General features: G+C 39.8%; 1 protein-coding gene across 5 annotated transcripts in view; it reads right to left on the reverse strand.

The window, feature by feature from the left end:
- Window positions 1-627: 627 nt before the first annotated feature.
- The window catches only part of INO80D (INO80 complex subunit D), a 50,140-nt gene continuing 30,756 nt past the window's right edge, over window positions 628-20,011 (reverse strand). For 2 of the 5 annotated variants that reach the window (XM_035331854.1, XM_035331851.1), the window contains 5 exons: window positions 18,335-18,444; window positions 16,789-16,922; window positions 15,191-15,408; window positions 14,599-14,756; window positions 2,037-13,648 (listed from right to left, as the gene is read on the reverse strand). In XM_035331854.1, the coding sequence (XP_035187745.1) occupies window positions 12,480-13,648; window positions 14,599-14,756; window positions 15,191-15,408; window positions 16,789-16,922; window positions 18,335-18,444 (1,789 nt within the window). In that variant the 3' untranslated portion in view covers window positions 2,037-12,479. Of the gene's footprint in view, window positions 1,748-2,036; window positions 13,649-14,598; window positions 14,757-15,190; window positions 15,409-16,788; window positions 16,923-18,334; window positions 18,445-20,011 lie in introns of those variants that run through there. The other 3 variants (XM_035331855.1, XM_035331852.1, XM_035331853.1) reach the window with 3 other exon arrangements.

Here is a 20,011-nt window from a genome sequence, read left to right on the forward strand (position 1 = left end):
ACAGAAAACAAGATGAAGAGGATCTGCTCCCTGGGTCAGTAATCCAGAGCTAGAAAGCACTATAATTAGAATCAGGAGTGAGACTGAAGACCCCAGTTTGTTTGCAAAACTAATTAGCTAATGTTATTAAAAAGCAATATAGAATAAACCAGAGCACAATCAGACTCTACTGCTACCCAAACAAAGGACAGTTGTACTTAGGATATTTTTCAAAAAAATACAACAGCAACAAAAAACCCACATCAGTTTATGGATTAGATTTCAGCCTGAGCAATATTCATACAACTTGGGAGTTAGCAAAATGGCTTGGAGAAGAGGGTTTCATCATAGAAAACACAGCTACTTCACAGCAAGATTTATTAATACATCCAAAAGAAAGAAAGAAAATCATTTTGTCACACTATATACAGATAATACATACAGTGTTTTATACACATATTACATCAGTTTTTACACAAGAAAAATATACATAAAAATGTAAACTTTTGTATACAAAAACCCTTAAACAAATTAAACAAGGACCAGATAACAAAAGGAGACCAATCTATTATCATTTCATTGATTTTTTTTGTTTTGTTTTGTTTTTCTTTTTGTTTTTTTTTTTGTTTGTTTGTTTTTTGTTTTTTGTTTTTTTTTTTTAAATGGTAATACAGTACATTCATTGAGAAGTATGAGGAACATGTGAGCCAACTTTTCCTATTTAAAGGGAAGGTACAAACAGGAGCTCTCCTGCACGCCCCTGGAGTGCTGTCAGTGAGCACTCTGGCACCAGTAGCAGCACCAGGAGCTGCTGTCGCTGCTGGGACTGCACCGAGTGACCGCTCTCCTCGGATACCCCCATGCTCTGCTCTCTCCAAAAGCGGCACACATCTGCAGAAGCAGACACAAGTGGGCTTTCTGTGCCCATTAGCTGGTCTTCCAGCTAACACCACGGTACGGGATGCGGCTGTGCAAGTTTGTATGTTCCCTTTAAGCAGTCATTAGGTGGATTTAGCTTTGCTGTAGCAAGTTGTTTATTTTTCCCAATGTACGGTATGCCGAACACATGTCAGGGATGAAAGCGAACAAGGAAGGGGTGTAAGAGACTGCTAATCCTTGCTACCATGCAGTTACTTCAAAATCGGTTACGTTTGCAAGCTACAATTCACTGGTTCAATTACACTGCCTCACCTTTGCTTTCCCACTGCAACTTTATGCTTTTAACTTAGTGGCCAAACAACTGTACGAGGCTCTTTGTTACAAGGCTGTTTCTGATATCAAAGTATGATCAAGTTACCTTTAAAATGACACCAAACACAAACTTCTCTGAGACAGCCTTAAAAAGAGTGACCATCCCCTCTAAAGCACTTCAGATTGTCCATTTGCCACCTTCTCTTTCATTAAACCTAGGATAAAGATATTTACTGTTCATTGCAAAAGGATATTGGTTGGGACTCTGACATCTGTTTTTCTCCACTTGCAGATAAATATTTTGGGGAATTTAAAAACAAAACAAAGCAAATTAAGAAAAACATACACAACAATAAAACCCAAACCGTAAAACCTCAGGCATCAAATAAGGGAACAACTATTTAGTACGATGGTGAAAAACCAGTTGCAGAAACTCTTTGGAAACAAACAACAGATTCCAATGAAGGCTTCTCACATTAAATAAGTTAAAGACTTGTTACAGACATCTTCATAAAAACATCCATCCTCCACAAAGTATGTTAAAATGTAACACAATAGTGATGCACTGGTATTTTTCCTGGAAAGGACAGAAGAAATAAGATCTCCTTAGTGCTATCAGTACTACTAAATTTAGTAGGTGAACAATGATTTAAGAAGTAATGGGGAAAAGTAATGGGGAAAGCTGTGTAAAAGAAACCATGAATCATTAATTCTTTTTGTACAAAAGGGGGATGGGGCAGAATGTGATTACAGTATGCCTCAGAAAACCCTGAAGGAAATAAATACTTAGGAATTTGTTTTTCCATTTCTTTCTTATGTCGATCTAAGTGATGGTGGGAGTAAGGGCTTGTCTGCTTGTTTTTGTTCTTTTCCTTTTTCTTTTTTCTTTTTTTTTTTTTCTTCTTTTTTAATAACAACCCTTCTAGTAAAAATTCAAAAGACAATTACAATTGGCTTTAGATAATTACGTCTCCTTTTTAAAATAAAACTTTGATAACACATTTCTCCATTTCTTCTATATAATGCAGCCTCAGTGAAAATATTTCATAAGGGCCAGCAACTTGCAAAAAGTAAAAAAAAAAATAATAATAAAAAAATTGCCAACCAAGGTTCATAACATATACACATGTATATGCAGGACATCTACACTCTATATACATATTTAATATACGTATGCATGAGTATATATCAGGAGAGAACCAACGAGTATGTTCTCCACGTACATAAACTGAAATAGCGGAATATATGTGTGCATATAAATATGTATTATACACACACAGTACACAGACATACCCATACACACGCCCAAACATATGTATCATAGAAATTGTCATGTATGATTGCATGAAAGCTCAGATGGAACAGTACATCAGTTACCTTTTTCTAATAGAAATGCAAGGAAGACAAAAATTCCATGGCTGAATCGTAGCCAAGAAAAATAATGCCATACCCAGACTGAAAGTGTGGAATGCAGGAAGGGTTTGATGACAGAACAGCGCTCTCCATTGAAACCGAAATGTAAGCTGGCTATGAGTTTCAACAGTGCTTACATGTGACTGAGCAGGTTTCTGACAGCTGCTTTCTGCTAAAAGGATACATGAACTCAATTTAGCCAGAAAACAGGAAATAAAATGCTTAACACAATTTTCTTGCATAAGCAAAATCATTCAATACACAGTGAGATGCAAAGTATTAGCATGCTAATGGTCAACTCTGCAGCTCATTTTAAAATGTTTAATGATAAAATGTAACGAGCTGTGTTTCTCTTGATATGTTTGAGGACACCACCACTGCTCAGAACAGCACAAGGCTGCCTTCTGATTGCTGCTTTCCTTATGGGAACACATACTGAGCTCCTTTTTGTCCCCGGGGCTGAAAATTTAAGATCTTTTTCAGAAGGTTTGTTTTTCTAGTTTTGAGTATTCACCTCTAATTTACGGTGCTGGGTTAACCTTTTAATATGCTAGGTAGCTTTGCATCAGTTTCTAAGAAAAGCTCGTATTCATCTGCAAATCAATCACAGTCATGGTCAAGCACTATTGAGTATCTGGAAAAATCTACCTAAGATCAAGCAAGTGCTCAGGGCCCAGTTCAGCTGCCACTACAGTCACCAAGAGAATTTCCCTATGCATAAGAAGAGCTGGATTGGGCCATTAAAGCCAATTACTGCCAGCAAGATAAGCTTTAGGGATACTGGGGCAAAGAGGAGCTGGAATGGAGGCAGTGAAGCAGCGAAGCAGAAGAGGTCGGCATTGCAAGAGGCCTCAACACATATTAATATAAACAGAAGCAAAAACGTACCAAGGAAATTCTACTTTGAGGGCTGAGATAACAAAAAAACAATGGTGACCAAGATCAGACCCATCATTGATGTCATCCAAATCCTTCAGAGGAATCAAGACCACCTTGTTTGGCACTAGTGCTTACCTCATACGCATAGGCTACACAGATAGTTTCTCTCCTTAGCTCACACACTTATGTTACAACTAATGTGTGTGATACTACGTATATTACATCTACATATGTGTATGCTTGTGTATATAGATTTAGATCGATTGCATTCATATGTATTTATTGTACATCATGAGGGCAAGTCCACATTCAGGAAAGTGCGACCAACATCTCATATACAGGTATCTCTGTACAGGTATACACAAAAATGGGCCTATTTTTCCCCATAAAGGCATAAAGATTTATGCTGCTAACTCCCGTATTACCACCAAACGACGAGAAGGAAAGGCCTCTGACAACTTCTACCTCCCTGCCCGTTCACTTGTACATGCACATGCGCAAGAAAGGAATTGCAGGGGTGAGAGCTGTGTCTGGGGGCATGGACATACTGAGAGGGAGGGGGATGTACAAAAACACTGATGTTCAATTTGCAACTGCACTTAAAAAAAAAAAAAAAAAAAAAAAAAAAAAAAAAGCCTGTGCCATATTGGAAACTCTGTTTTTCTAAACAGATTTTAAAGTCACCAGGATCACCATCACTAAAGTGATACTGTATGAATGAATAACAATTATGTTTTTATTTTCTCCAGCCTAAATATTGTAACTGATGAACAGTATGAAGAGTAAGCAAAAGCATGAGTGTTTCTCATTCCTCACAGTTTTGAGTGAGAGCTCCCATAAAGAAATTTTGCTTCACCAATTATGAGAAAAGTGAAGTGGCCAAAATTAAATTCAGAATTTCACAGCACAAGTGAAACTCCCTGGATTGTAAGTATATATTGCTCTGCAATCCACAACAGCATTTTTTTTTTTTTTTCCAAAAAATCAAGACACACAAAGACCTTCAGGAGAGAAAAGAATCTACTTTGAAAACAAGACGCTTTTACAGAATGGAGATCAGTCCATAAACAGTACCCCTTACAACCTAATTTGAAAACACAAGTACAATTGTTGACCACATTTTCTAAGTCAGACCATGGGAGATTCGGGTATTAATTTGCAAAAATACAGTAATTCCTCTGTCACACCATCCCACCAAATACAGACCTTCCCATTTGAATTTATTCTGAAAAATAACACTCAATTCTCCCAACCCTTTTCCTCCCCCATTTATTTTATTTAAAGGCTGTCTTTGGGAACTTGGTATTTTCATGGCATTTTAAACAGGGCTCAATGCAACTCATTTAAAAAACAGTAAAATTGACATGATATCAGAGTTAGCCTTATAACAGAAGATTATGTAGTAGAGAGTTTCAGTTATTTATACAACAGTGAGGACATAATAACCCCCTACTAAATAATCACATTTCTACAATACATTCCATCACCTCTCAACTACTTCTCTCTATACAAAACTAGGACCTACATACAATATACACATTCGTATCGCACATACATCCCCCCCAATGCATATTTTTTGTGTGTATATATAATACATACATGCACACAAGCAGTCTAATTCTATTTATAAGTCACAGTGGGAATTCCTTTTGTGAGGAAAGGATGGGGAAAATTCCTGAATAAGACACTGTAGATTCCTAATGTTCTGACTTTTCAAATTCCAACTCACAGAGCTAACTGGAAATAAATACATTTAAAAACAAAAAAAAAGGGTCTTACAAACTTGGTTCACAACTTCCAGCTACAGTAGTTGGATTTTTTTTACTTTGATCTATTTACCCTGTAACTAAATTTCTAATCATAGGTACAAACCACAGATAAATTATTGCAGAATGTAACACTCAAAATAAAATTTAAAAAGAGTTATAGGAACAGTAATATAAGGGTTAAAAAGAGTTCTATGCTTTGTTGATACAGGATACCATTTTATCTTATTTATATATATATATCTATATATAGATATAGATATAGATATCTGCAAGGTAGCAAAGAATAGCTGTACACCTTGACACGGCAAAGATCCAGTGTAAAAAGGTGCTTCACTAGTTTGTTTTTCCAAAAAAGCTTGTATATAATTTTATAGCTATTAAAAACACATATGCAACATAATTCATTACACTCAATACAGCTTTAGTATAAAACTTATAATTTATGAGGTGATGTTAATAGCATAAATTAATATACCATTTCTCTTAAAATCTACAATAAGTATTCTGAAAGCTCATTGGGGAAGGGTATCTTTAAATAAAAAGTTTAAAGCTGAGCGTGATGAAAAAGATTCTGTATGTTGAACTTGAGATGAGAGCCCCGAGAAGAGAAAGAGTCCCTAAGCCAGACACTGGACTAGAAAACTGAACAAGGATTTCTCTTTCTTGTGCTCTCACTTAGATGACGCTCTACCTTAAATTATTATTTACTTTTAAAACTATTTACTTTTTATTTTTTTGTTAACTGCCCTTATTTCCACAAGGAATCCCTGAGACATACCCAAAACTGTACAGTGAAGGTAATCACTGTCAGAGAAACTGGTTCAACCCCTTCTGGTAGGATATAGGTATTTTGCATGAGAACCGAACTGTCTGCCACTTCAGAATGAATCTGTTTTCACTGGAACCAACTACGCGCTTCAAGACGCAGGTTAGAGTCATTTCAGGGTAAATCAGTCCACTCCAAAGTAGAAGCAAATGACATAGGAGTCAGCTACATTAGAGCAATCTGCACCAAAGTTAAAGTTTTCCAGAGGATATCAGGGGACATCACCTACCCAGAGTTCACTTCAGTGGGCACTGGCTGACAAAGACAGAAACTGGGTAAAACAATAGCGTTGCTGGACCGAGTTCAACGTGCGCACAAAGTTCATACGCATGTACTCTGTATACCTCACTGTGTGTTTGGGGGCCTAGCAAGGGAAAGGAGTATGAAGAATGCATTTTTCTACATCGACTATGTACAGTTTTAAGGTCAAAAGCCTGAATTTCATCCTGTTCACTTCCAAACTGAATTCTGTGAGCCAGGCAAGACTGAAAAGGTGCCAACACTTACTTTAAGGAGATGGAAAAAGAAAGGCATCTCCAACTACTGATGTCCATCTACAGCCAAACCCAATGTCTTCTCTCATGCTTCCACTATGTTACTTTATTCCAAAGTAGCCAGAGAACAAGCATGTGGAAGCAGAATAAAACAGGGAAAAGCAAAGAACTCAACAAGCATGAGACAAGTAGCAGAACAGCAAAGGAAAAAGCTCCCCAAACCAAGTCACTGGTTTTTTTTTTTTTTGTATTTTTTTAAGTGGTTGAAGACATGAGTGAGAAAATTGTTCCAAGATACTTCTTCTGTAATTCCTCTTTCTTCCCCAAACTTTTATTTTCCAACAACATTGTCTAGTTGTAAAGACAAAAAATATAGCTGAGAGAACTAAGGTCTCTTATGACCGTGACCTCACCTACAGTCCAGGTTTAAGCATCATAAACACAAATGCAGATTTTTTTTCTCCACCAACCATCCTTACTTTTAGTCGGACTTCTTCATGCAAGCTATTAAAAGGAATAACCTAAAATTTTTCTTCATTATTATCTGCTGATGCATTTCACAAAACAAGAGGAATCTGAAAAGATAGATGCTTGCTAAAAATGCCTAAACGTTCACAGCTAACGTGCACTCCTGGGATCAAGGTGGCACCTCAGCATCTAATTCATGACATATCGCTCACTGTGTTATTAAAAAAGATCTTACTCACTGCTCTGTGAAATATTTCAGGTCGTTCTAGCACCCAAAATGTGTGCTATGAATTGCTGGAATCTCTCCTCCTTTTCGTTTTACAGTCACATTTGCTCAAGACCACGCCACAGAAGACTTACTGGTTGGCATTACTTACATTGGAGAAGTATCTGAGAATGGGAATTAAAAAAAGAATGGTGAAGGATGCAGAGGGGAAGGAAACGAAGGACTGGAGAGAGGGGAGATAAGAGGAGCAGCCCACAACACCCCAGTACTAAATGTCACCCAAAAGACCAGAACAACCGTATGATCAGATCAGAAAGATCTAATGATATGGCCGGTGCATTAGCCCAAACTTATTTCTTCATTTACTATTTCCATCACCATAGGGCCTTGCAAAAGACCTACATTAGGAGGAGACTCCCCTTCACATGTAATGGCAAAAATACCAAAGCAAAAAGAAATATCCCATGAGGAAAGCTGCCCAGACACCCACACAAATGCCTCACTGCAGATTAAGTTGTCCGAAAACTCCTCCTGCCACTGTCCCTGCCATCCAGAGCCTGCAAAAAGTCGACACCAGGACCTGGCTCTTCTGCTGATGAGCTGGTGCTCATCAGCGCTGCTGAGGCCTACAGGGAAATGCAACAGCCACGCTGCTGCAGTAACGGGGGGAGTAGCTGGAGTTTTGGATGCGGACCAGTATGCTTTTAACCACTAGGGTCAACTTCTCAGTGAAGACACCTTTACAGGGTTTATTTTACTTCTTCTTGAGACCCTGGCAAGCCAATTCAATGCTAGGCTGTATTTAGATGTACTTACAGCAAAATGAAGCTCCAAAGTGAATTTGGCAACTAGTCTGCATGTTCAGCCGCAGGCCCTTTGCCTGCACCGTGTCCTGGAGCTAGCTGCATCAGACTGTATGTAACAGCTCACATCAGGGCTTCCAAATTTCTGAACTAATAGCTCCTCCCTCTTCAAAAAAAGCAGCAACTTCCTTTGGCTTCTCTTTCTGGTTATGGATGGCTGTTAGTATCTTTTTCTTTGCATTTTTATTTGTGACACCATCTCTGATTTTTACCTAACAGGCTGTAACCTTCAAGGCTTTTTTTAATGTCTGCAAATGAGATAGAGGTATGATTCCTCATTCGCTAGCCTGCTGGGTGAAGTGGGACATCTAGCTGTCGCAGTCTTCTCCACAGGCCAAGAGGCAGACCTACACCTGTGCTACCCCTCAGCATTATCAGCTTAAATGTTTCACTAATTTCTCTGCCCAAAGATACAATGAAGCTTGCTACCAACAAGAGAACTAAGCAAGAACCTTGGGGGGACTGGAAGGCAGTAGAGGACAACGCAACACATCTTTTCCATCTTCTTGCATCACAGCAATTACAAGGCCCAAGAACAAATCAACTTTGAGGTATCCAGGTACATACAGCTCCCCTCAAAGTTGGCATGAAATCTTCCTAAGTGAAAGGAAACATCAAAGCACGTCTAACAATGTCTTAGATACCAGGCCAGCACGAGGCTGCTTCTGACCAGCCTCCATACACCTTTACGTGTCATTCTGTCAGTACTTACACTTTAGTGTAAAGACTAATTGAGGTGCTGCTATTAACCAAAATGAATCTTACTGGTATTTTTTTCTAGGCCTCTTTTTTTTCCCCTCTATTCTTTAAAACTGAAATCTTATGTCGGGAAATTAACTTTTAAGTTAAACTAGCTTTATTCAATTTGTTAACATGTAAAGGACAAGATAGATACTGACCATCTCAAATGAATGGACTGAAATTGCTACACTGACTTTGGTGAAAGGGTGATTAGAGTGCTAATTGCTGTATGAGGAGATGATACTCAAAAACCTCTGCAAGAGGGCATGAACTCTATTAGGGAACCACATAAACAGCAACCGTAAGGACTACCTTAACTAGACCTGCATACGTCCCAGAGGAAGAGGTGTGAAACATCTCTGGCTGCACAAACTCTCAAATTGGGTCTCTCACACCCAACAGTAAGACGCTGATTCACTGAACTCAATGAGCTGTGTTGGTGTAGAAGCCCACCTGCAGGATTCATCCTGTAAACCTAAAATCAAAACCCCTAACTGCTTGGTAGGCTGTACTGGTGGCAGTGAAAAAACGGGAGATGAACCAGGAAAAGGCAAGAGTGGTGGCCCATTTCAGAACTCTGTATCAGACCAGACAGAGGGATTCCTATTTCAAATGTATACAAACAGAAATTTATTTTTAATAGTGCAGCTTTATTGCAAACTTAGTTTGCTCATTGAAAAATGTTACGTAGTCACTTTTCAGGGAAAAGACACCTAGGGATATACAAAACTGAAGTCTAAGTGGGGGAAGAGAGTTGATATACTAGGTTGCCTTAAAGGAATACAGGTACATAATGGCCATTGATTTCAAATGGGAATTATGAACCTGCGTAGCTTTGACAAATTTTAAAATTTCCTGACTAAATCAATGCTTAGGTTAGGAGCTGGATTCTGTTCTGAGTTACACCAGTACAAACACACAGTGACCTTAAACCAAAGAGCTCCACGGAAATTTATACCAATGTGAACAAGCAGAACTTGACTTCAGGTTCCTCTCCTTCCTTCCCACCCAGCAATTGCTAAGAAAGAGAAATGTAATGCGGGGCAAATTAATCTGCACTAGCTGCAGCTTCATTGGAGAATTTGACGGGCACAAGAATAATTTCAAGACCAAAGTCCTGAAACCAATTTAAGAAATTAACATCCTCTAAAATGACATGAATACACAAGCAGATTAACCATTTGATATACTAGTTCTCCACTCCTTTTCAGCCAGTCATCCAAGAACACATTAAAGAAGTTATATGGACACAAGGAAAATCATTTGCAAATCAAACAGTTGTCTCCTCAACAAAGTGTGGGGAACATAATACAAAAATAAATAAATGCCTTGTCAGATTTGCCTCATTTCACAATACCACTGGGCATTCCTCAATCAGCAGGACAATCACAAGCAGGATTTCATAGGCTTCAATTCAACTTTTTACATGATTTAAAAACATTTAAATGTTACAAACATATTTAAATCACCACTTAAAAATATTCGGCTTATATTATTAAGATCTATTTTACCAAGTATGAAATAAGGACTTCATAACAACAGAAGCATCAAAATCATTTTTGTTTCCTCCACCCACATACACTTGCAATTTCAGACAGGACATGCGCATCATCCATACTTCTTTATGTTTAAGGAGGACAGATCTTTCAAGAAATGGGATAGTATGATTGCTATGATAGTAAAAAAGACAAGACCTGTCCCATTTAAACTCCGTTCCTTAACAAGACGAAAGGAGAGGTTTGGGTCAGAGATTTTGTTGCGGGTCTGACTGCTAAAAAATTAATTTCTATACTAAGTAAACTTAGTTCAATGATCCCTTGCTCAAACAATGTATTAGGCCTCCCTATAACATGTGCTTGGTATCTCCATTTCCTGGATTAGACTAGAATACATGCAGGTAGGATGTTTTATTTTAAGGTAGAAGGAAATGTCTTCTACAGTCAGAGACTGAAGCGTGGGTTTTTCTGTTCTCTCTCATCTGCATCTCAGAAACAAACCAAGAAGAAGAGTAGAGACTTATACTAATTAAACAGAAGTTACTTTTACAGTCCAAGTCAGAGTACAGTAGCAAGTTTGAGCCCTATAAAGTCACAAGCAAATTCCTTTTCTCACTTCCTGATAAAGAGATACAAGTAAACACCTCAGGATTTCTGTTGCTGTTATCTCTTGGATTAATAAAATAAATCTAAAAGCTAGTGGACTCCACTCTTTAAGAACTGAAATTACTACCAAAGAGTCTTAATACTATCTTCAGCAGGTAGGCAGTAAAAGCAGAACTGTCCTGCAGACAAGAGGAATTATTATCTCCCTATTTTGCTTTAGAGATTTCTCTTTTGGTTAGCCATGACTACTGATAGGTACCTGCTAGTTCCTTACATTCATTCAGCTTCACATACAGAGCATCAAATCCTGGAAGTGTCTCAAAAGCTATATGGCTCCCAGGGGAAAAAAAGCTAACCAAGGACATCTCAGTAGCTAGTAATAATTTGAGAAATGCATCCATTTGGAACTTACCAAAGGGTCTGAACTAGACTTGTGTGGATGGGCAGAATACCAACCAAATTCTTCTAGTTTCAGCTGGGAAATACCTGTCAGCCTGTCAGGCAAGGAGTCTGGGACAAAGCCACACTTGAAAAGGCAAATCATCAATGCTACAAGGCCACAGTAATTCAGCAAGGAAGGGAATTTCTGCACAGGAATCCTCACTGTACCATGATTCTGTTTCAATCTTTCTGTGTGTTTTTTTTTTTGTTTTATTTATTTTTTATTATTTTTTTGTTTGTTTGTTTTTGTTTTTGTTTTTTCCCTGGGCTAACTTTGCATCAGCCTTCAGATTTCTGGGCAACCAGTCAGTTGGTCCCCTTGCTGCTCAATGAATTAAAAATCATCATCATAAAAAACAAAAGTCAGCATGCGGTAAGAACAGTGACCAGTTCTGGAAGGAAGGAACTCCCACTTCTTCACCAAAAGAAAAGGAACTGCTGCTCCCTGCACCCCAAACACGCACATGGAGGAGGTCAAGACACTATTTTAAGAAACTGCCAAACTCATCCTGGAACCATGGTCTTGTTTTAGGACTTCAGTGCACCATTCTCAAATCAATGCGTGCAGCCAAGTTTTCAATGCCAGATGCTACCTTTGGAAAAAAAAGTTTTTTGTTTTTTGTTTTTTTAAAAAAGAGAGAAAATAAAAAATAAAAAAATAAAAAGACTTCTGCCCACAGGAAAACTTTCTAGCAGATGCTAATGGGATGGCAAGCACTGATCCAAACCCTAGGAAACAGTAACATGCATCAGTAATCTGAGGTATCTTCCCATTTCTAGGTCTTACTGCTAAGATCAATTACATCCAGTAACTGTGCTGTATCCTTAAGGAATTTTTGGGGAACGGTGAACCTGCCTGCAATAAATGAGCACCGGTGCATAACAAGCACATGTGAACGCTACAGCAAGGTTCACAGGGGGCTAACCCTGGTCAGTACTGAAGCAGGGGTTTTCTTCCTAACCCCCTCTTAAGGAGAAAAAAAAAAAAAAAAAGAGAACACAAAAAATAAAGAGAAGGAAGAAAGGAGAAAGGAAAGAGAGAAAACACAGGTCCCCCATCTACCTGCACATAGCCAGGCAGACAAGCTCAGTTGGAGGTGGTGAAGGGCGCGGATGCGTTATTGGTACTGGTAGCCGTGGCACCGGTCACTGCGAAGCCCGTGGGAGGAGCTATGGAGCTGTGGCTGGGCTGCAGGTCCTTGGGGATGCCACTGTGGGAGCTCAGCTGGTGCCCAAAGGCTGCGCTGAACTGAGGGAGCTGTTGCTTAGGGGAGGTGGAGGCCATGAGTTCAGCGGAGGCAGGACCCATGCCACTGAAACTGGTCTGCGGTAACCCCGGAAGCACACTGGAGCTGTTGGGGGTCACAGTGGCGAAGGCAGGCTGTGTGGTCTCTGAGTGCGAGGTGGTAGGTGGTGTGGACAGGGAGGTGGACAGGAGGTGTCCATCTGCACCAAGAAGGTTGCTAAACGGAGACGGGTCCCCAAGATTGACAGGAAGATTTCCCCAGTGAGTTCTGGGGTTGACCACCCCGCTAAGTGGCACATCCAGCTGAGTTGGGAGCAAGTGCTGTGCCATCATGGGCATCTCTGCTGAGAAGGTAGCTGCCAAGTTATCGCCAGGAAAAGATGTGGTGTGAGGGGATGTGATATGGTCACTGTAGGGAGACGGCACATGCTCACTATCATAATGGCTTCCATGGGGTGAGGAGTGTGAATGGTCACTGCTGTATTGCTGTCGTGAGGTGATCAGGTCATCTGCCTTGCTCAGCAGCTGGGCAGGGTGGGGCCTCTGGGAGGCATGGCTGCCATCATGAAGTCCATGAAACTGTCCTGGGAAGGCTCTCTCCCCAAGGCCACTCTGGCTTATCAGAGTGGCAGAAGTAAGGCCGACGTTGGCTGGGGCTGAGAATTGCCCCTGGATCTGCCCTGCCAGGGGCGTAGATGGGTTGGACAAGGTAGCAGAACGGAGCAAGTTCTCATCCAGCTCCAGACCAGAGAAATTATCATGTACTATACGCCCATTCAACAGCTCCCCCAGATCCGTGTTAACCTCTCGACTCAAGGACTGCATTCCTGGAGCTCCAGCACCTGTAGAGAACACCCCTATCCCTCTATCTGACAGCTCCTGAACTGGCACACCATCTGTCTGTGTAAGTACTCCAATGGTACTCAGGCACTCAAGAGAAGTTACAGCCTGTAGGGCCCGTTCCAGTTCTTCAGCCTCTTCTGTAGTCGGAAGGAGATCTCCATTTTTACCTGCAGAAACAGGACAACCAGAAATTAGAAAACTCTTCTCATGTAAGCCCTACGGTGGTACTCTAAGGATGCAAAGGTACAGAGAGCTCAGTACGGAGCTGCAGTGTATGATAAGCTTCCAGAATGGCTTTGCAGTACAGAGCAAGTTTCCTTCACAAGCACTGAATAGGTAAGCAGTGTAAGAAAAACTAGAAATTACACCTTCATCTCCTGTGGAATTCTCCCTTTCCTCTTCCACATACTGCAGTGCAAGATACCCCCTGAACACACTAGATTAAAAAGATCAATGCTGCAATAACACAAGCAGTCTACAAAGTCCCTTCTGTTTACCACACAGCCTCAAATGTAAACGAACAGTACAATTTAGGTTAATTTCAGTGACACTGATGTCATATCAGATCTGAAAACAAGCAAAGAAATCACATCCCCCAAGTCTGGGCTGTTCTAATTTCTTTGTCACCTGTGATAGGTACTGAGCTTTAGAATCCAGAAATTCATGCACAGTTCTGATCAAAAGCTAGTTTCAAAAATGTATTTAAAGATTTTATTTTCACTTGCTTCTCCTTTGATAAAAGGCCAACATTGACTGTGATTCCAGCCCCACTCAATGGCAGAAAGATGCCATTACTGTGAATATGCTTGATTAAACTGCAAGGCTGACAGGCAATAAAAATGCAAAATGAATTATTAAAAAGCTAAACCAATTAGGATTTACAGAGCAGTAATTGTAAGAGCAAGCAGTGAACTACACACACCAGCCTTTTTAAAGTCTGGTTTATTTCAGAGCTCACAAACAAACAATAAGGCAGATACATTCTCCCTTGTCTAGAAGTTATTACCTTTCTGGGATAGCAAGCAATCCCTCAAAACATACCTTTCAGAAATACTTGCTTCTTCCGTTCTCAGATTGTGTTCACACTAGTATAGAATAAAGTAAAATAAAATGGTACCTTCAAAGAAATCAAAATCTTGCAAGTCATCAGGCAGCCGTGGCAGGACATCAGAGAAGTCCTCCTGATTCAATTCCAAGTCATGTGGAATGTCTGTAATTTCATTGGCGATATCATCAGGCAGCTCATCGGCACTCAGCTCTGGGGTGGAGGGGCTCCTGTACAGAAAGTACCATTAGTCCTTGGTTTTCAACTTTGATTCCTCCAAATGAACGCTATGAAGTCATAGCCAACTATAACAGATGTTCCCCCATATATTTTTTTTTAAAAAAAGTATACAGAAAAAAATGCTTTTACAAAGTTTACCAATAAATATACAAGACGTGGCAAGGTATTTTATCCATCTAAATTTTCTCCATCTAATCTATTTTATCCATCTAAGCAAGGTATTTTATCCATCTAATTTAACATTTGCTCAGATCTAAAATACCCACTCTAAGGTTTTTTCAACAGTCACATGGAGATGTAGTTTCTAGTCCTGAAGCATCTCACTGCTCCAGATGCTGATCAGCACAGCAACATCACACCTTTCTACACTCCTTTACAGCGCTCAAGCTAGCAGTGAGCAGAGTGGGGCAGGGCTGCCACTAACCGTATGTGGGGCATCTCTACTGGCAGTGAGACACTGGCAGGCATGGTGAGGTTCCCTTGGGGCACTGCAGGAGGAATAGGTTTCTGGGGCCGGCGTGGGCCTCGCCTTCTCTTCTTCTTATGTTTTTTGGTAAGTGCAGGTGGCTTTGTTTTTTTCCTGGGTTTCCTCTGCTGCTGGTGCTGAACTTTACGGGAGCTGTCCCCTCTCAAGAAATTGTCCTTTGGGAATAAAACAAATAGCAATGGGAGAAAATTAAGAACATATATTACTTTCCTTGCCCCGGGTCATTCCACATACATTTACATGTAATGCAAGAGAGATTGCTAAGTTAAACCGAGGCAAGATACACAAAATGAACTGTTACCTTTGTCACTGATCCCAATGGCAAAAATCACATAGACCAAAACATGAGGTATGGTAAACAGTGCGTAATGTCACTTACCAAAATCATCCTGATTTGCCCTAACCAAATCAGTGCAAAAACTGTAACCTTTGCAAGCATTCCTGTGGTGAGGTAGCAGTAATGGGGTTAGAGTGTAGCAGCTGAAGCCACCATCCTCAAGCACCCACTGCCATCAAAGAGGGACATTACACTAGGGCTATGGACTTGCAAAGGGTGTGGGTGAGTAACTGAAGCCTCATTGCTTTTGAAGAGCAACTCACTGCCCAATTACAAAATCAAACAAAACATTAATTTTCAGTTGTCATTATACTGGGAATGGCAGAGGATTTTATCTGCTGCAGAAGTAAATCTTGAGAGACATAATATAGACTGCCTGGGAGAGGAGGAACCAGCCCATACAAACCTTTTTGTGCAGCAGAAGCCCTCACATTTTAACACAGAAAACTCAGTAATTCACAATTATTGGAGATTAGAGGACAAAACCCATCATCAACAACAACAACAAAAAATGCAATCCAAAAATAGAACAAATTAAAGGGCAGTTTTATGCCCACTGCCTTGAAGAAAAGTCAAGACAGTAGTGAGTGTCTTAATTATCTGAAAAAAATTGTTCTGGAAGACTGAGAGCATAAAAGGTGAGTAGAGGACATCATCTTAATTTGTTTATTCTCTCAACTTGTTGTAGGCCACTGCTTTTCCTCTGGGATGCACAGATCCCTGAAGGCGATCAAAGAAAACTTTTCTAGTCACCAAAAGGTAAATGAAGAAGCAAAACCATTATCTTTACCCTTGTAATTGTTATTTACATTTCTTCTAGAAAATATTTTGCGCCCTGTGTAGTAATGCTGTTTGAGAAATAATGCTCTGACCATACCACACTCATGCTACATTCAGATCCAAGACCCAGAAATAAGTCCAAATAAAATGACCACAGCATCTCTCACAAAGATTTCTTATTTCTTGATTCAAGAGAGGAGTCAAATATCGTTCAGTGAAGGATATTCTCATGTGGACATTAATATATCATCAAAAGTATATAAAATATTTTTACAGCATACTCTACACAAATTGAGAATGTCATATCCTCCTAAAAAAAATAAAAGGGAATGAACTCCTAAGTTTGTAAACTTGCTGTCTGTCAGGCAAGAGTTCACCCAATACAAAGAAATAATTATATTTTTGGCTTTGTTCTTACCATTTTTTTGGCATGTTCTTCACACAGAGGTGTCTGATGTGTAATGTCAAAAACTGGCACAGAGCACTGTTGACCGTCTGCAAACTTGGCTGTGCAACTTGAGAAGAGCTGCTGAGAACGGTTCAATAAGATATCTGCGCATTTCTGCATCAGGAATAACACACAAGGCAACGATGAAGAAACGCCCTTTGATTTATCAATCTGATAAAGATCAGAGCCTTCAACTCTATCTGTCCATAGATGCTATTTTTAATGAGTATCTTAACTTTGTTATCAAGTTCAAAGCTAGGTAAGTCTCAAACCCAACTTTTAAAGTGAAGAACTGCATTCATGCAGAATCTCTAATGATTTTATTATATATTGAGATAGCTTTATGGAAGCAGCTATTTCACTAATGAGTTCTTAGCAAAAAGAAGCCTTTTCCTGGAGTCTTAATCAATAGATCAATAGTACCAGTTGAAGCAGTGTAGTCAACAGGACTATTTCCTTACAGACTAATGACAATCCTTACTGAAACATTAAAGAAAGACTATTTCTTAATTCAATCTTTTGAGGTACATTCTTGGCATTTATCTTTAGAGCACAGACAAAGAAGTTTCAAGATTCTTCCTGCTACTCTGAAAAAAGATGTGCAATCAAACAGAAAGGTCAAGTAAATCTAAACGTAAGCTCGCTGAGATTTCCTTCAGAAAAATCCCCTGCAGGAGTAAAAATGTTTCTAGTCTTAAAGCAAATCAAACAGATATTTCATTGTGTTTTTTTTTTTCAAACATTAGGAGTATTCTTTCCATCTTGGAACAGTTCTCAGACTGATTCTAACCTCAACATCACTATGTATGTTCAGAAAATGTTAAAATGCAAAAAAGAAAGGACAAAGAAAGTAGAAAATGCCTGCAAAAGGCAGTCTGGATTACAGACTTTGACAGAAGGGCCAGAACCAAAAGCCTCCTCATTTTAGAAGAGGAAATTGGAAATTTCTTCTTAGTGAAGAAAGTACAGAGGGAACAAAATGGGAATGAATGCAAAAATCAGTATTCTTGACTTCTCTACACTACATACACCCACAAACAAGACCTCTTGACCTTAGAAATAAAATAAAATTCTAAATCACAAGGAAAATCCTCAACACAGCTTCACACCATGATACTCTCTCAAAGAGGTTATTCAACTATTCTGCAGACAACTTTTTTTTTTTTTTTAATAAGACCTGCAAAAATCGACTAAGGCATTTGTAAACCTAAAAACCTGAAAAGGTGCTGCTGTCTGATAGCAACTGGAACAGATAAGCACTAGTCACTTAAAATACCAAAAGCATAAAGTCAAAATAAAAAGGAATTATTCCAACAAAAACCTCCAACAAGTATTCATCTACAAAAAGACAAAGTCTGCACAATTCTTAAGTATTCCAGATCAGAGGCAAGCCTGTTTATAGCCTTCAGACTCAAACCTCATATCTAGTGTGCCTCCTCCTTTCTGTGGGCTTCATGCATAGGACAGGACAGATTCCACCCCTGAATACAACTCTCAAACTTAATTAAGAGGATACGCTGAAAACAATGCCTGGTGAATGGAAGGGCCTTGTTAGTGCACTGTTCTCCCTTCGAAGTCCCACTACAGGTTGTTGGTTCTGCATCTCTCTGCCTCGCTTGGCTTGTGCTGAAACAAAAGCATAAAAGAGAATGAAGTCAAAAATGCAGCCTCAGATGGTAACTTAGTATGACTATTCCACTGAATGTGGCACAGTAGAATGAAACTTATAGCACACGTGTGTATGTCATGATCCAGATAGGTGCACACTACTACCACACTCTGAACAGGGATACAAAATAGATGTCAATGACAGGTGAAGGTATGATGCAGTTAACAGTATTATTGTTTATTTCATGGGGCATTAATGGTAATGAGAGGTGCTATGTGCTGCTACCATGTAAATACAACTACACCCTGCAACAGAGCCTAAAACAGCAGTAGGTGAGTGTCACCACAGGCAACCCTTAAAACGAGGTCAACCTTCGGAATACGATGTATTGGGTATGCCCACTCAGACAGTCGAGTGCACTTTCAAGCCTGTTCATAAATCAAAACATGCCGAGCATCCCCAGAGCTTACATGCAAGCATGTGCTCAGACAAACTTAGACTGAGCTCTGGAGTGGCAGAGCCTGAGCGTGCTCAACATGGGTAAAAGCTCTCCTCCATCAATGTGCTACAGCCCAATCCACCAGCAGGTGCCTGGAACTGAGTGTTTCTTCAGCACAGCCTCAGTGCTTTGAGCCTGAACTGCAAGCAGGCGACCAGTCAGCAGTGTGGATGAGTACTGCAAGCATTACACAGCTCGCTTGGTGTTAGCCTGCTCTCAAGGCATTTGTCACCTTCATGTAGATAAAGCTGGCGGTTCCAGGGCTGAATTTCACCTCTGTACACGTTGTTTTCTAGGTTGACAAAAAGCTGTCTGTAGCCTGACTGTTTTCATTCAGCCATTACTGTCATCAACTGCACTTTGACTAAGCAAAGTTTTAGTTAGCAATATTACCCCTGTGAAACATTTCATAACCGAAAAGACTGAGGTTACTTAATTCAACCAGAGCAGTGATGACAGACATACCTGGCTTTGCTAGTCTACCCAGAACAATTTAATCTTTTGTTGTGACCTCAATAATGAAAAACTCAGCAAGCGTTGTCAGTTATGGCAAGGTTTTTACTGTAGTTTAAGTTTGGAGACTTTTATGTATCTTCATAAACTAGTCGTGTACGTCTACATTACACCTCTGAGCAGCTCTTCCAGCATCACTCCACCCCCCAGCAATAAACCCTCCACCTGCCACAAACTACAGCCCACTGTTCAGGAATGAGAGCATCCCATGACCAGAATATACTCTCAGCACCCTGCCTGCCTCTTATGTCAGCTCTCCCCACCCCCATAGTCACACGCTCTGTAGAGCAAAACCAGAAAACCAGAGGAAACTGCTGGTACCCAAGACATAACACCAGAATTCAGACTTACTCTGTCTCTGTACACATATGAATCAACCAACTCTCAGTATGCCGAGAGCTGGAGGGATGTTGACATTATCTAGAAAGAATTCCCACAGAAGGTAACCTTCAGAGTTGTTAGAAGATATTTATTTTGTTGCCGAGTTTCATTTAATGTTAGATTGAGTTAAATCTAACAAAAAGCATCAGCTTAAGTTTGATTTGCTGGGAAGAGAATTAAGAGGAGGTATT

The sequence above is a fragment of the Oxyura jamaicensis genome, chromosome 7 (assembly GCF_011077185.1).
Source record: "Oxyura jamaicensis isolate SHBP4307 breed ruddy duck chromosome 7, BPBGC_Ojam_1.0, whole genome shotgun sequence".
NCBI lineage: Eukaryota > Metazoa > Chordata > Aves > Anseriformes > Anatidae > Oxyura > Oxyura jamaicensis.